This window comes from Monodelphis domestica, chromosome 7 (genome assembly GCF_027887165.1).
Source record: "Monodelphis domestica isolate mMonDom1 chromosome 7, mMonDom1.pri, whole genome shotgun sequence".
NCBI lineage: Eukaryota > Metazoa > Chordata > Mammalia > Didelphimorphia > Didelphidae > Monodelphis > Monodelphis domestica.
The window spans coordinates 210376494-210394814 of NC_077233.1; the positions used below are offsets into that span (position 1 = coordinate 210376494).

General features: G+C 38.2%; 1 protein-coding gene across 1 annotated transcript in view; it reads right to left on the reverse strand.

The window, feature by feature from the left end:
• The window catches only part of ARPC1A (actin related protein 2/3 complex subunit 1A), a 41344-nt gene that overhangs the window by 5121 nt on the left and 17902 nt on the right, over nucleotides 1–18321 (reverse strand). The window contains exons 5-8 of the mRNA XM_001363598.5: nucleotides 11940–12047; nucleotides 3769–3981; nucleotides 475–550; nucleotides 63–256 (exon numbers count right to left, since the gene is read on the reverse strand). Of these exons, the coding sequence (XP_001363635.2) occupies nucleotides 63–256; nucleotides 475–550; nucleotides 3769–3981; nucleotides 11940–12047 (591 nt within the window). The remainder of the gene's footprint in view (nucleotides 1–62; nucleotides 257–474; nucleotides 551–3768; nucleotides 3982–11939; nucleotides 12048–18321) is intronic.

An 18321-nucleotide genomic window follows, 5' to 3' on the forward strand; every position in this document is an offset into this window, starting at 1 on the left:
TTCTATCCTGAGAATCTGACAAAGACTAAGGCTGCTGGTGACCCTCAATGAAGAGCACCTACGTGATACTGTTTTGGTGTAGTGTGTCTAGAGCAGTGTTGCGATCCTCAGTTGTGGCTCTCTTGTCCATGTTGCGGAAGCGTTCCATGGCAGAGATGTTGCGCTGAATGCTCTGTTTTGGAATGTCTAATTTGGAGACGAAGGTCAAGGGGCCACGATCATCATAATTAAACAGCATCGGGCAGCAGTCATGGCCCTGAAACAAGACATCATTAAGGCCATGGAAGATACCATCATACATTTAGCTGATTGCTAAACAGAACATTCATTTTTAGCATTTTTCACTATTAAAAGCAAATACAATTTTCTGTAAAGGGCTTTTATACATTGTGAGCAGCTTCATAATGTATGTATTATTCTCTTGCTGAAAGACTACAGAGTGCCACAAGAAAAAAAATGAAAAGAGATACTCACAGCAGCCACCACGCTATTCTCAGAGACAAATGACACACTCAGGAGTGGGAGGAACTCTGTTTTCAGCTGTGAAACCCTGAACATAAGAACACTTATTAAACAAGAGCTGAAACTGACTACTTAGCTTCTTTACAGACAAACAAGATGACAAAAGAATCTCTCTCTCAGGGGCTCCCAAGACACAAGCTTATGTTAAGAGTAAAAATATCAACATTCTAAAGAATTACAGATAGGAGATGGATTCTATGGTAACTTTCTTAGGATCATAGGACTTTAGAGAAGGAAGGGACTTTAGAAGCTGAGTCCAGGGACAGGTAGGTGGTGTGCAGGTGGAAAATTTGCCACCCCTGAGCTACATTTCCAGCATCCTTGTAAGTTATGTCCTTGTAAGCATCCTTGTAAGTTATGTATTTTTCAATACTAGGAGTATTTATTTATTTTTATTTCTACAGTGGTTTAGTGAACAAAACTCATAGGCCTGGAGATAGGAGCTACCCAGTTCAAATGTGGCCTCAGACACTTTCTAGCAGTGTTACCCTGGGTAAATCACTTAAATTCAATTGATTAGCCCTTACTGCTCTTCTGCCTTGAAACTGATACCTAGTATCAATTTTAAGAAAGGAAGTAAGGGTTTTAAAAAGAGAAGTCATCCAGTCCAACCCCTTAATTTTACAGATGAAGAAAGTGAGGCCCAGAAAGGTTAAAGGACTTGCCTGGGATCACATAGGTACTAAGTATCTGAGGCAGGATTTGAATCCAAGTCTTCCTGACTTTTAGTCCAGTGTCCTATCCACTACATATATTATGTTGATGGGAAGTCCTTCCAATGGCTTCCCATCAACTTAAGAAAAAAATTCAAACTTCCAGTCAAGGCTATCGTATCATTTAATTTTATTTCCTTCCTTCCTCAAAAGGAACCTTCCATTCCAACCCAATAAGGGCTAGGCAAAGAGGATTAAGTGACTTCCATTCCAGTAAAACTGATCTGTTCACTGACCTCTAAATATGCCATGTGCTCTTCTATCTCATTATCTTTGCTCATGTTACTCACTCCCCCTCCCTTTAAACCCTTACTTCTGTCTTACTTAGAATCAATACTAAGTAGAGGTTCCAAGGCAGAAGAATGGTAAGGGATAGATCTGCCTAGGATCACATGGCTGGAAACCAGATTTCAACACAGGACCTCTCATTTCCAGGCCTGGATCTGTCTACTGTGCCACCTATATGCCCCCTGCTTGCTTTTCTTTTTTTTGCCTGCTCACTTTTCTTGAAAGACTCTACTCCCTATTTAAATATATCTGTCCCATAAAGGCTAACCCGATTTCTATTTCTCCAAGAGGTGTTCCATGACTACTCTAGATAAAAATGATTATTTATTTGGAATTTAATGATATCCTACTTACTGTTAGCTCTATTTTTATGCATCTTTTGACTTTACAATTCTATGACAGAAGGGACTCCTATCTTATGTTACTTAGCATTGGGTACTCAATGAAAGTTTGAGGATGAATAAAGATCAATTGTGATTTACTCAAAAGACAGCATATTCTTTTTTTTTAAACCCTTACCTTCTGTCTTGGAATCAATACTGTATATTGGTTCTAAGGCAGAAGAGCAATAAGGGCTAGGCAAAGAGGATTAAGTGACTTGCCCAGGGTCACACAATTGGGAAGTGTCTGAGGTCACATTTGAACCCAGGATGTCTCATCTCTAGGCCTGGCTCTCCATCCACTGAGCTACCCAGCTGCCCCCAAAAGACAGTATATTCTTAAAGACAATTTTTAAAAAGTTAGTGTCAGGTGCTGGACTAGCATTCTACATCAGATTTTTACCATGTGAAACTTTCTTTCAGAGGGTATGACAGTGCAAAAAAAAAAAATCTGAGTCCCTCTACCTCAACCCCCCAACATTACTTTCTGGGCTTAGAATTGATACTAAGTAAGAGCTAGGCAATTGGAGTTAAGTGACTTGCCCAGGTTCACACCACTAAGAAGTGTCTGAGGCCAGATTTGGTCCTGGGACCTCCCATCTCTAGGTCTGGTGCTCTTCCTTTAAGCTACCTAGTTGCTCCTAAATCCAAATTCTTAATACTTTTAAAAAAGTTAATTAAGTATATTTGAACCAACAGGATAAAATGAATAAAATCTACTACCTTACAAACACTACAACATCATGACATTTTGGGGAAATACATAAAACCCTAATCTAGTTAAGGAAAAAAAAACCAAACCAAATTTGAGACTATACTGTCATGTGACACTAGAGGGAGCCAAAGTTACTTGTGAAAACTGATTTCTAGGACAATGTTATTACATCTTATTAGTAATTAAAATAAAGAACCACATTTTCTTTGGACTCATTTAGAAATCTGTGTTTATCAAGAAAAGGCAAAAACTGATAGGAGAAATGATGACTGAATTGTTTTTCTTTATTTCCCCAACATATAAATATGTAAACATTAACCTCAGTCATTGAGAACTTAAATAATAAATGGGGTCATCACAATTTAAGTTGTTCCAATATCTAACAAGAAAATTAGCATCAAAAATTTCAGGCCTTACTTAACTGGGTCCAAATTAATGAAAATGCTGAATATTCTCTGGCTAACTAGGGCAAGAAAATATCTCCTATTCAATAAGTCCAGTAGATGTCTTATGATAACCTAAGTGTTAGGGAGATGCATAATGAAGACTAATAGAATAAACTTATTATTTTGAAGGAATGCTTATCAATACTATAAACCAGACAAGTTCTCAAAGGAATTTGCAATAGTTCTTTCATTAGAAATCATTTCTGAGAATGCTATTGACATCCAGAGAAAGAACTCTAAATGATCATCCCAGTGCAAATATTAATAATGTGGAAATAGGTCTTGATCACTGGCACACGTAAAACCCAAGGGGGATGGGAGAACAGGAGGGAAAGAATATGAATCATGTAACCATGGAAAAATTCTCTTAATTAATCAATTAAATAAAATTAACAACAACAAAAAAAGAAATTATTTCTGGCTGTAAGAACATAAGAACCTTTTTTCAAGTTCAGATCTAAAAAACATTTCAAATATTAGCTGTTAACTAGCACAAATATGCCTCAAAGGAGCTGTTCTGTTAATGAAAATTTCCCAATTCGAAGTCTCAATGTATTTCTATTATTTTACACTGAATTATGGTCGCTCATCTGATTAAACTAATAGGGACCAGCTTTGACTTTCACATATCCCATTTCCAACAAGAGGGAAAAAGTTTCAGAAATAGAAGATACTATATGTTTAAAAAAGTAAAGAATACTTACATCATATTTTTAGAGGCATCAGCAACTGATACAGTACTATCATGGCTGACCCAAGCGAGGCGGTTCCCACTGGCAGAGAAACTGACCCCATGGACCCAACCACCGCTTCCAGTACCACCAAACTCTGACATCAGTTGACCAAAAGGCATCTTGGTACCCCATGGAGTACTGGCTGGTTTTTCATCAACTTCTTTAATGTAGGCAGAAAATACTCTAAGAGATTAAAAAACAAACTATAAATTAAAAAGAACATATCTAATGTCTTACATTTGGTTTACAAAGTACTTAACAACAATGCTGCAAGGTAGAGTCAGTATTATCTTCCCATTTTACCAATGAGACAATTTAGGGACAAAGAAGCAAAGTGACTGTGACATAGTGTTGGGGCTAGGACACTTGAACCCATTTTCCCTATTCCAAGGAATTTATCATGTCTAAATATTTGTATTTTGTACATATACACCCTTACATTCTGCTAACCCACATACTGTTCTACCTGTGTCACTATGACCTGGAGGTAACCCTGGATTCTTGGTTAACACCAATGGTACAAGATCCAGGAGGTCTTAGCTGGAAAGGTTTTTGGTTATGACATGGAGATGGACTGTGTTTGTCATCCAGGACTAACTTTGGAGACAATCATCTTAAGGGTTGTTTCAAAGATGTGAGATGATGATAACAGATGATAGAGGAAAAAGAACAAATAAATTCTTATTTAGCTTCTTTAATTGGCCAAGGAGGATGATCTCCGTAGTGGGAAGAATAGATAAAAATGGTTATCAGATAAGACGACAGTAAGAAAGCATCCATCTTCCCTCAGTGAGTTCAAGCCAGGAGGACAGGATGTAATACATCCCAGGGTACTAAAAACCTGGTGGATGTAATTGCTGCCAATAATTTTTAAAAATCTAGGGAGAACAGAATGTGTGCTATGAGACAGAAGAGAGAAAAATGTCCTGATTTTCAAAAGGGAGGAGGTAGAATCTTCAAAGTACTGGAAGACAGATTCCTTGCAAAAAATCTGGCATATACCTTCACTAAAAACAAGTCATTCCAGGATTAACTCGCTTCTTTTTTGTCAGGATTACCAGATTAGCAGGTCAGAGAATGCAGTGTATCTGGATTTCAGCAAAATATTTGACAAAATCACACATGTTATTCTTGTGAACAAGATGGGCTCATAGTATGGGTTAGATCACAGGTTCACTACAAATACATAGCAAAAGGCCAGAATAGTGGACTAAAGCTTACTAATAAAAGTTCATAGAAATAAAATTAAGGTCAGCTAGGTGGTTCAGTAAACAGAGAGCCAGGCCCAGAGAGGAGTTTTGAGTTCAAATCTGGCCTTGGACAATTCCTAACTATGCCACTCTGGGCAAGTCACTAACCCCTAATTACCTAGCCCTTGCCACTCTTAGACTCAACATACCAAGAATAGAATACTAAGACAAAAGATAAAGTTTTTATACACACATATACACACACACACAGAACGATAAAGTAAATGTTACTAATAAGATGAAATTTAATAGGAATAAATTTAAAGTCCAATATATAAGTTTAAAGATGTAATTTACAAATGTAGCTAATGAACAGTTGATATGAAAATGATTTAAGATCTTAGAGGACAGCAAACAACATTATGACTATGACGTCAGTAGTGTAAGAAATTCCCAGTGTGAAAAAAATCTTTCCAGAGACGTTGATCAACAAATTGTATATAACTTAAAATCTTAAGAGTTACTTGGCTACTAAGAAGTTAAGTGACTTGAAAATGGTCACAAAGTCAGTATTTCCTAACAATTAGGAGCAGTCCCAAGTAGACAGGCAGCCAGGGCTTAAGCAGAGAGCTATCTCTGAAGCCAGGAAAACATGAGTTCAAGTCTCACCTGCTACCTACCGGCTATGTAGGTTCGGGCAGACAACTTAACTTTTGCTCTGGGAAACTTTCTATGTTGCAGAGAAAATGCTAACTGTTATAGTGGATGGGAGCTACTTTATTCAAGAGACTCTCTCCATTCTTCAGTTCCCATCCCATCCCATCTACCAGTGATAGAGAACCTTTTAGAGATGGAGTACTCTCTGCTCCCCCAACCCCCCCACTGAGTGCTGTGCCCTTGCCTTCCCCTGCTTGCTCAGAGACCACATGCCATGCCCCCCTCCAACTGTGTGCCAGGTGTACCCTGAGCCCCCCCTTAATCCACACAGGGGAGGGAGGAAGCACTCCCATTGGGCTGCTGGGTAGAGGGGTGGGTGAAGTGAGGAATGTACTCAGTGAGTATAGAGAGGGGGAGGGGAGTGGCCTGAGCACTCTTCCCCCCTCCATCTCTGCCACCTGTAAGTCCTCCACCTTATCCCTTGTGTGCTCCCAATGGGAGCTCCCAGAGGGGCAGGGGTGGGATGTGAAAAAATGTCATCATGCATGGTAGAGGGGGAGGGGAGCAGCTCCGCCGAGTCCTACCTTTTCTGGTAACAAACTGGGAGGGGCCAGACAGGATGCCCACAGAGAATACTCTGCATGCTATCTTTGATACCTGTGCCATAGGTTCACCATCACTGCCATAAACAGAATGGAAAGTCTTGGGATGCAAAACTGGGAGCTCTTCTGGTGGAGGTTAGAAAACTTCTCAAGAACACGGCAGGAGAGAGGCCTTTAATTCTTTGGCCACATTAATTATCAAAGACCATCTCATGGACAAACTTTGTTGAGGTTGGGTTTTTTGTGTGTGTGTGGGGGGGGATGAAGGTTTTGCCTTGATGGAAGAACTGTTGAAGCGTCCTTGAAATACTGCTGAAGTTCATACAATTGTGAAATTTAGGAATGTCTAATACTGAAAAAAAGAAGCTAATATTCCAACACTTGAAAGAATGATAGTTCCATTTAAAGTAGGTTAAAGTAGGGATGTGTGTTTGTTAATTTATTTAAAAACTCTCACCATTTTTCTTAACATTAATTCTAAGAGAAGAATGGCAAGGATTAGGCAATGGAGGTTAAATTTCTTGCCTAGGGCCACATAGTCAGGAAATGTCCATGGCCAAATTTGAACCCAGGTCCTCCTGACTCCAGACCTGGCACTCTATCCACTGTGCTACCTAGTTGCTCCTAGTAGAGAAGTTTAAACTATCAATAAAAAGATTTAGTAGGTGTAAAAGGGAATTATTTGTTCTCTCTGAGTTTATAGTTCTGAAAGGGAATCCTTTACTCCCTTTGTCTATTTTGAGTTAACACTTTGGTTAACAATAACTTAAGTACCCTATTTAGTACCTCACTAGATTTTGAAGACAGGATTAACTCTCCTTTGTCTACTTTTGAATTGAATCAACAAAAGATTAAACACTTTACTTAGTATTAGGTGAGAAGATAGCAAGGTACTTAGAAATTCAATCAGCTGTAAATTTTTTTTTCTTTTTTTACTCTTACCTTCCATCTTGGAATCAATACTGCATATTGGTTCCAAGGCAGAAGAGTGGAAAGGGCTAGGCAATAGGGGTATAAAGTGACTTGTCCAGGGTCACACAGCTAGGAAGTGTCTGAGGCCAGATTTGAACCTAGGACCTCCAGTCTCTAGGTCTGGTTCTCAATCCACTGAGCAACACAGCTGCCCTATCTGTGAATCTTTTTGATGAGAACTTAACCTTCAGGAGATGAGAAGTCTATCCTACAGAGACTGCTACTTGGGTAGTGCTAGACAAATTAGAAACTGTTATTGGCCCCTGTTGTAAAATGGAGATTTGAACCCCAGACTTCAATTCTAAGAAGTCCTTTGAAGTTCCCAGAATGCTCCTATAATCTCCCCGAGTCCTGTAAAAAATATTATTATTTTAAATTTCAAAGTTTAAATTCCTTTTGAGAAGAATTTTAGGTAAAGAAGATGCTACCTCTCTGAATCCAGAACTGAACTGTTGGAGAAGTCACCATGAAGAAGCCTCCAGACCACAAGCTGCACAAAATTGAACTTTGGGTGTAGTTGATTGAACATTTATTTGTATCTAGACTTTTATGCCAAAGGGGACTGCCCCCTAACTGGCTTTTTGTCAATGAGTTCAGTAATTATGGGTTTTATTTTATTTTTTTTCTTATCCTCAAATTATTATAATCTTTAAATTGATTATGTTTTTATGATCCTTTGGGGAAGGACTTCTTCCCAGAGGATCAAACGGGGGTATGTAAAATTGACATTTGAACTCTGGACTTCAATCCCCACAAGCCCTTGCTCCACTTCCCCAGAATGCTTTGTAATCTCACGCAATTCTGAGGTGGGATGAGATCGAGGAAGGATTTAAGCTGATGGCAAAGGCTTTTGGGCTCTCTTTCGCTCTTGGACTTCTGTTTTGGAGCAGACGTGGCTCTTTCCATTATGTAGGTGAGGTCTTGTCTAGGCCTCTGGCCTAGGCACGTGTTTTTTCTTACTTGTATATTCTTAAATTCTCAACCTTTAATAAACCTCATAAAATATAATACTCCTTGAAGAGAGAAACTAATTTCTACCTGCCTCAGTCTCCCCTAAATTTTAACTGTTACAGTCCTCACCTGGGCCGAGAGCAAAAGGGGTATTTAAACTGACTGTACAGCCTGCGTCTGTCTGTGTCTGTCTGTCTCTCCCTCCCTCCCTCTCTCTGCTTCCGCTTCCAAGCACACGTGTCTCTCAAGATGTAGTAAGTGAAATTCAATGGGCTTTCAGCCCTCCTAGGCATGTGCTATCTAATTTTGTATTTTCTTTATTTCTTAATCTTTAATAAACCTCATAAAATATAATATTTTTAGCAGAAAAACTAATTTTAATTGTTACACTGTGAAGAGGGAAGAGACAAGAAGTCACCATAAAAAGCAAGCCCTGAACTCCTTCAGGGCAGACTATTTTTGAGAAGATATTCTGAAGAGATTGTCTTCTGGAGATAGTCTTGGATAGTCTTTGAGGGAACTTTGCTAGAGACTATGGCTTGGATCATGGGCTCTGAGCTCAGCTTCTACTTGGACTCTGACTCTTGGATTACCTCCTTGGGTGAGTAAAAGGCTGACCCCTTTCCTAGCTTCTGGAGAATCTAGCTTCCATCTTGGAGGAGGCCGTATGGTTACTCACTACCAGCCTTCTTAGTTGAGAGCTAATTAATCTCTGCCTGAATTAAGCAGACCTGAAGCAAAACATTTAGGTTGATAGGACAGATAACCTCTTCACATTTCTCTACTGTTTTCTCTCCATTTTGTAAATATCTGTAAATAAATTTCTGACTGGAGATATAATATTGGCAACCACATAAATTCATATAATTATTGTCCAACCATTAATTTTAACCCTTACATAGGAGTCTTCAAGTATTTGTAGGAGTAAGAGGAATTAGATACCTAGATGAACATCTAATTTACATAGAAATATGGAACCCTTTATCATTTTCATTTTTTAAAAACACAATGAAGAAAATGACAAAGGAATTTAAAATTCAAGGGTGGATCACAAGAATAATAGTAGTTGGGTGGCTGAGTGGATTGAGAGACAGGCCTAGAGATGGGAGGCCTAGGTTCAAATCTGGCTTCAGACACTTCCTAGCTGTGTGACCCTGGGCAAGTCATTAACTCCCATTGCCTAGCTGTTACCACTCTTGTCTCGGAGCCAATACACAGTATTGACTCCAAGACAGAAGGTAAGGGTTTAATAAAAAAAAAAAAGAACAAGAGTACCTGCATAACAGACCATAACTGAAAATGTTGTCAAGGGAATAACATTATTCTCTACTGTGAACTTGGAAATGACTCCACCCTAATTAGACATACTTTAGGGGAAGATAAAATTGTAAACTCCTGATTGAACAATGAGGGTACTTAACTCATGCCTTATAGTGAAGCTAAAACTTAAGCTAAGTATATTTTTAGATCTAATACAAAAGGGTATTAAGTACCTATAAAGGTTAAATTAATCACAAAAAGGTCAAGTAACTCACAAAAGGTAAGCTTAACAAAGAAGTTTGAAGTACCTCAGAAGATATAATCTAACCAGAGAAGGTGAGAACTAAAGAGTGGATAGTCCTGGAGAAAATCTAATCAAAGAAGGTGAGAACTAAAGAATAGGCAGTCCTGGAGAAAGCTCTATGTGATTGGTAGATGTGAAAATTTAGGGGAGGTGATATAAGAGAAAATTTCTTTAAATGGAGGCTAAAAAAGTCAGTTCAGGCAACTGAATTCAGTTCATAGTGCAATTAGATTTGGAGTTCAGTTCAGTGAGGACTGGAACTCAGCCTGGAGGATCCCCCTCAGACAGCCTCCTGGAAATGGTCTCGTGGTGAGTGATAAGACTGACTCCTTTCCCCTTGGGCTCAGGGAAGCCACTTTGGCCAAGGCCTTTAACTACTGTCTGGCTCAGCCTGAGCCAGAGCAGTTTAAATTAATTCTTTCACACACTCTCTCTTTTCCTTAATTCCTTCTCTCTGTATTAATTAAAATCACCATAATTCCCAGATGACTTGGATATTTTATTATTTGGGAATTTTCCCTGGTGACCAATTATTTAGATTCCAAGTCACAAAGCTAAAATTATCCTTACACTACTTTCCTTTCACTTCCCCCTTAAATATCTGCATTATTCATGGCTTGGTCTGCTGTTTTCCTGCTTTCTGAGAACATTAATCCACTCTCAAGGTTTAGATTATTGTAGGTCCATAGATTAGAGAGAAGAGTCATCAAGTCTAACTCTTTCATTTTAAAAATAAGGAAAATGAGACCCAGGTTCCCAAACCTAAACCTCTATTCCTAAACTCTCTTCTGAGCACTAGTTTCAAAGCTGTAACTGCCTAATTAATGCTTTCAACAGCAAGTGATTTAAAAATTAATTTGTCATACTGAAACTGATTTTCTGCCAAGCCAACTCCTTATCAGATTTCAATGTTTCTTTCATTCTTCCATTCATTTAGCCTCTGAAAACCAGAGTCATCTTTGATGCCTTGTTCTTCTCCATTTGGATCTAGTCTATACCAAGTCCTGTCGCTCATTCCTTAGTAATTATATCAAATTCATTCCTTTCTATTTCACTGCTACCACTTCATTCTTGCCTCTTATTACCTCAGGCCTGTACTACTGCAAAAAAAAAAAAAAATCCATCCCTCTCCACCTCAACAGTGGAAGCAAGTGGTGAGCAGAGTTAGTTATTAAGTCAGAGTGAACTATTTTCATCTTAAGCTATGATTAAAGGATAATAACGAACTGGTTGTTATATCCAGAAAATCATCTATTTCAAATAATAAAGTTTTTATGTTATACTTTGGATTATATGTGCTATTCTGCACTTGTATGATGTGAACTAAACTCTGTCTTGATAATCATATTTTTAGCTCTGTTCTAACAGAATGATAGTGGTAGCTATCCCTCTTTCTTTGTTAACAATACCTATTTTCAACTTCCAAAGAAGCTACACCATTACAAACAACAATAGCTGAACCTACTGTAGGAACAAATCAAAATTTAGGAGACCCGATGGCATTCGAAACCTTAGGACATATTCTGAAGGATGGCTAAAAAGCTTTATGTTAAAACGGCATTCACCAGATGAGCCTTACTTAATTGATGTTCACTCAATTCCCCACTGTTAAAATCTGATTTTAAATATTTAACAAGCATTCTTTCCAAATAATAACCCAACACTGGTGATACAAGCCGCCTTCTTCTTCATGTAACCTATTGGAGAAAGATTCCTGACATCTTTTCTGGTCTTATGTACCCCAAAAGACATTGTTTTTCATAGAAGGGCAAAATCCAAGATTTCCTGCTTCTTGGTGACATATGGATCAAATTTAAACCCAACTGTATTTCTTCCAGTCTTGTTCTAAGAAAAGTAATCAGTGAACTACTTCAAAAATAACAGTACAAGAAAATCTTATGTAGTTATGCTACATTTTGTACATTAATACCATAGTAGTGATATCACAAGGGCCGCTGCCAGAGATGACATATGAGAAATAATATTGAGGTATCAAAACTTTCTCCCCAGTCTATATTACTCATACATATTTTGTGATAATATTGGCAAGATGTTACTAAAAACAAATAGAAGTAAAAAGAGACTTGGGTCCTGGTCTTTCTATATTATTACTACTTGGCTTTGTTTTGTATTTGATAATACAAAATGAGTCAACACCTAGTGAGCCAATTTGAAATCTATATATAAAATTTAGTTTTTTCTCACCTGCATTTGAAGTCACAAGATCCAGCAGCCAGCAAAACATTGTTGGGGTGCCAGTCCAAACTAAGGACAGTAGAACGAATTGGCTTTTTTATGTGTTTGCTCACCCACCTAAAGCCAAAAAAAGTGACAACTTATATATACATACCAAGATGTCAAACCAGACTCCTCAAATGTCACCTAAGTCTATCAAGCAGATAACATCTAAGCATGAAGTTCACATTTGCCAGTGGGTTTCCTAACAAATTGGGCTGACATTTTCAAAGACAGATTGATTGATAAATAGTAACCTTTCACTAATTATCCCTCCAATTAAACTCTCACTCTCTGAATTTTACATGGTATCACTCTTACTATCAATAGTACACAGATGTTTACCTCTATGTTAGTTACTATTTTTTCAGATCCTCTATGATGCCAACTTTTATAGTATGAAGAGTTCAGATTTATTAGATTTCTTTATTATCAATATTCCTCTACAAAGTCCTTCTCTGATGCTTTGCTATGGTGTGGAATTCACCCTAATTTCCCAAAGAAACAATACTATTAGGAAAATAACTGTTGACTATACATCAACATCTGCTGCAAAGAATGGGATTATAGAAAAACTCTTATGGTGACCTTAAATTACACAGTAGTAGTCTCTCAGTAACCGAGGATGACGATTGTCTTTGTGTGTTTTTGTGCACAAAGACACTTGTGCATGAAGATTATTTTGATATTTGATTAGTTCAATAGAAAAGTGGGCAGAGGAAGAAAGCAAAAAGTTTAGGAAATAAGATTAAAGAATAAAGAGGCCAATGGCTTGTAGACTATATGGAAGTATCTTGCTAATATATTAGGAATACTTTCTTTTTTAAAAATGTATTTTAGGGGGCAGCTGGGTGGCTCAGTGGATTAAGAGCCAGGCCTAGAGATGGGAGGGCCTAGGTTCAAATCTGGCCTCAGATACTTCCTAGCTGTGTGACCCTGGGCAAGTCACTTAACCCCCATTGCCTAGCCCTTACCACTCTTCTGCCTTGGAGCCAATACACAGTATTGACTCCAAGACGGAAGGTAAGAGTTTTAAAAAATTAAAATAAAAAAATAAAAGTAAAAAATGAATTTTATTTTCATCCCTCCCAACAACCCTTACCCTGACCTCCAAACTGAAAAAGCAAGAAAAAACCTTGTTACAAACTAAAACAAATTCCCCAACTGGCCATGTCTAAAAAAATATGTCTCAAGTTGCACTTTGAGTCCATAAGAAAGAGGTGGGCAGCATATTTCATCACAAGGCTACTGATATTGTGACTGGTGACTGTGTTGATCAGAGTTCCTAAGTCATTTAAAATTTGTTTTTTAAAATATTGTTGTTATTGAATAAATTGTTCTCCTGACTTCACTTTGCATCAGTTTACGCAAGTCTTCAGAAATAACTTTATTCAAAGAAGATAGTCAGTGCTGATTATGATGAATACCAAATAACACATTAATTTAATTAAATTTGAACAGAAAATGACTGGCCCTAAGGGAGAAAATTTCAGATTAACTGCCATATGTATAGTTAGAACAATGACTTGTTAAAGTAAAATCAAAATTGATACTTGATTTTAAAATAAACTATGATGTGCAATTGAGGCAATTCAACCTGACCTAAACAAGTTGTTGACATTAAAAAAAGGGAAATGGATAAAAGAACAGAAATTTACATAAATCATCATATTTCCTTAAGAAGTTAACTTGTGGAGAGATGGCAGCCAAGGGGAATATAAACTAATGTGGAAAATCTTTATGGAAGAGAATAGTTAAAGATCAGACCAGTATTATTTCACAAAACAGTAAGAATATGATGCTAAATTTTGTTCATTTCTACCATCCCATCTTTTGTTATCTATTACACCTTCCAAACATTCATACAATCATCTCCCTAACCCTCACCACCTCATGTCTGGACTAATAATTAGCCTAGTTGCTTCTCCCCACTCCAGTCCATCTTCCATTCAACTGCCAAAGTGTCCTATTGAACAGGTCTGATCATGTTATATCTTCCCCCACGCCTCCCAGATAAACTTCAGCGGCTCCCTAATACAAGCAGAATGAAATAGAAAATTCTGTTTGTCTTTTTGCAACTTGGTCCCTTTCTATCTTTCTTTTTTTTTCTAAACCCTTACCTTCCATCTTGGGATCAATATTGTATATTGATTCTAAGGCAGAAGAACAGTAAGGGACAGGCAATGATGGTTAAGTGACTTGCCTAGGATCACATAGCCAGGAAGTGTCCCAGGTCACATTTGAACCCAGGACTTCCCGTCTAGGTCTGGCTCTCCATCCACTGAGCTACTCAGCTGCCCCCTTTAGTATAGTTTTAACCTCCTAAAGCTATTAAAGCTTAATATTGCACTAAAGACTTTTGGGATACCCTAAATGTCCACAGAATTGGTTTCCTTTATAATCCTGTGTTTTATCTTAATACAATTAAAAACATCATTTTTTAAAAGGAGCCCAGGGGCTTCACCAGACTGCCTGAAGGGCCCCTTGAACACTAGGACCTCTGTGATTTAATAATGTTGGAGGAGGAAATGCAATTTCTTGTAACTAGAAGTAAGATTCATGCCTAGGGGCAGGCAAGTGGCTCAATGGTCAGAGTGCAGGAGTAGAGACAGAAATTCAAATTTGGCCTCAAACATTTCCTAACTGTGTGACCCTGGATGAGTCAAAGAGGTCAGATTTGAACCTAGGACCCCCCTTCTCTAAGCCTGGTTCTCAATCCACTGAGCTACCCAGCTGCCCCACCCTATCTTTCTTTTTTAGCATTTTATTCCCCTCCATAAACTCTGAGATCTAGCCACAATGGCCCTGCTGGTCTTCTCACAAAACACCTCATTTCCCAAATTCCTTGCATCTGTACTGGCTCTCCCTCATTTCCAGAATACCCTCCTTCCCCCTCAACTGTTTTAGAGCCTCCTTCAAGACATGGATTTAATCCCAGCTTTTGCTGAAGGCTTTTCCCAGTCTCTGTTCCTCCCTCAGCCCTTTCATCAGCCCTTCCTCTGAGATGAACTTCTATTTAAACTGACTATATCTTCTATGTACATAGTTATTTGCATGTTTTATTCCATCAAAATGAACTCCTGAGGATTGGAACACTTCCCTTCTTTTTTTTTTTGATAGCCCAATGCCTGGCACATAGAAAGTATTTCAGAGATGTTTGAAGGCCAGTTGCTGGCTGGAGGCAAAAACAAGCTTACAGAAAACGTGATGAGACCTAATTAAGATAGATCATGTTGAGAGCATTTAAGGATGAAAGTGGAAAAAAGACAACAAAAAATAAAAAGACGTGCCAAGATTTCTTACAAGCTATTTTTCATTTATGACATTGGAGCCACAACATTTGGATGCTAACCTCACAGTCTCTGATATTGGGCAGTCTGCAAACATGTTTGCTACAGTCCTCGGCAAAGTTCAGCCCTATATGAGGAAACAGAAATGGCACTAAAGAAAACAATGATGAACACAGAGGGTGGTCTATTTGGTTTAGACCAAATAAACAAAAAATTCACAGTAGAGGTGACAATTTTGAGTGTTTGTTAGATCAATTCTCAAGAAAAATAAAAGGGAGGATATAAAACATTTGGTTGAGTCAGAATTTATTTTTATTTTTTAATTATCAAGAGAGGGGGCAGCTGGGTAGCTCAGTGGATTGAGAGCCAGGCCTAGAGACCAGAGGTCCTAGATTCAAATCTGGTCTCAGACACTTCTATGATCCTGGGAAAGTCACTTAACCCCCATTGCCTAGCCCTTAAAACTCTTCTGCCTTAGAACCAATACAAAGTAATTGATTCCAAGATGGAAGGTAAGGGTTTAAAAAAAAAAACTACCAAGAGAATACCAGTAACTACTGACCAATATGAATATATTCTCTTCTCTATAGAAATCTTCAGGAAAATAACTAATACATGTATCGAGGGCATCCTTGATGGAAGTTATACAGAGGAAGGGAATAAGCATTTTATCAAATACCTACAATGTGCTTAGGTAGCTAGCTTGGTGGTTCAGTGGATAAGGCATGAGGGGAGCCTGGCATTAGGAAGAACCAAGTTCAAATTGGACCACAAATACTTACTAGTGGTGACCCTGGGTAAGTCAGTCAACCTCTGTTTGCCTTAATCCACTGGAGAAAGAAATGATAAACCACTCCAGTATTTTTGCCAAGAAAACTTCATGGGGGCAGCTAGTAGTAGTGGATAGAGTGCCAGGCCTGAAGTCAGGATGACTTGGGTTCCAATCTGGTCTTAGACACTTTCTAATTGTGTGACCTGTAAAAAATAGACTCGAACTCTGGACTTCAACCCCCACAAGCCTTTGCTCCACTTCTCCAGATGCTTTGTAATCTCACCTGGGCCGAGATCGAGAAGGGATTTAAGCTGATTGCAAAGGCTTTTGGCTCTCTTTTGGACTTCCATTTTGGGGCAGACATGGCTTTTTCCATAATGTAGGTAAGGTCTTGTCTAGGGCTTTGGCCTAGGCACGTGTTTTTTCTTACTTGTATATTCTTAAATTCTCAACCTTTAATAAACCTCATCAAATATAATACTCCTTGCAGAGAGAAACCAATTTCTACCTGCCTCAGTCTCCCCTAAATTTTAATCTTTACAGACCCTGAGCAAGTCACTTAAACTCAAATGCCTAGCCCTTAACACCCTTCTGATACTAAGACAGAAGATAAGGATTATTAAAAAAAATTTTTTTTAAATACAACAAAGGAAAAGAACACAGACAAGGTTGGCATGTTATGGCCCACAGGGTCTTGAAGGGTTTGGCAATGATTAACTAAACAACAGTATGATGTGCCAGGCATTATATTAAGCACTTTACAAATATTAACACATTTGATCTTCACAATCCTGGGAGGCAGGTGCTTTAAGCATCTCCATTTTACAGTTGAGAAAACTGAGGCAAATAGAGTTTAAATGATTTGCCCAAGGTTACACAGGTATGAAGAATCTGAGGTTGGATTTGAATTCAGATCTTTCTAACTCCATGTCCAGATTTCTATACCATACTACAACTTTAATGTCATACAAATGATTGAAAGATATAGTGTTGATGAGATCTCACTGCACTTACTATCTGTTATCTATAAATATTTGATTTTATAAGAGTAAAATTGCCTTCCAACTCTCCATCAATGTCTCTTATGTATATATTAAAATCATGTTTCCAGGGCAGCGAGGTGATTCAGTGGATAGAATGCCAGGCCTGCAAATGGGAAGTCCTGGTTTCAAATGACATCAGCCATTTCCTAGCTACGACCCCGGGCAAGTCACTTAACCTCCATTGCCTAGCCTTTATCCTTCTTCTGCCCTGAAACCAAAACGCAGTGTCAATTCTAAGACAGAAGGTAAAGGTTTAAAAAAAAAAGGGGGGGGGGGAGAATCATGTTTCTTTGAAAGATGCAAAAATAAATAACTTGCAAAACTAATTCTCACATTGTCTAGGTCCAAAAATGCATATATCTGACTAAATTTTAATTAACAATGAAGCATAAAACAGGAAAATATGGTTGTCAAACATGCCAGTGTCATGGAGGAGGTTCACAATAAATCCAAATCAAAGGGGTTCTCTACAGATGGCAATGGCAACATTATGCTGATTGTAGCAACCCCTAGAACAATGTAGAATCTTCTGAATTCTATATTTACTAAAGAGTCTGGCTTCAAAATTCACATTTGAAAAACCACACAGATAAAAAATGCCTTTGTTGGTGCTCTACTATTATATACTAGAATGGACAGCTCATAGAATGCCATTACATATGCTTTGGAAAGGCACTGCAAATGGACAAAGAGCCCTGAACTGACTAGAATAAAGACTGCAAGTTGGATTCCCTTTGGCAAACTGGAAAATGCTTTTAATGACCCCAAGCTTCTCCTTGAAACCAAAGCCTAACTTGTTAACATCAATAATGTTCTGGTGATGCTTTGTGGTGGTCAAGAGATTGTCTGACCTACAGTTGGGCAGAATTAAAGTTACAGGTCATCCAAAGAGCACTGGAGTGCATGTGGAAAGAAGCACCTTGATAGGGCTTCAACAGATTACCATGAAAAACTGTGCAGGAAAAATGGCAGATGATTTATCAGAAAGATGTGCATGAAGCAACAAGAAAAGATAATCTACAGATGGAATGTTGAGAGGTAGAAGAAAGACCCAGGACACTGGGTGGTCCTTCTGTGAGGGATTTCTAGAAGAACATGGAATGAATACTCAAGGGCAATGACAAGAGTCACATATGAGAAGGCACAAGTGAGTGATACCAACAGTGGTAATGAATAGCCCTCCAAGCATCAAAATTCACTAATTAGTTATCTTTACTTATTTCCATCTTAGTTTACAAGTTTACAAG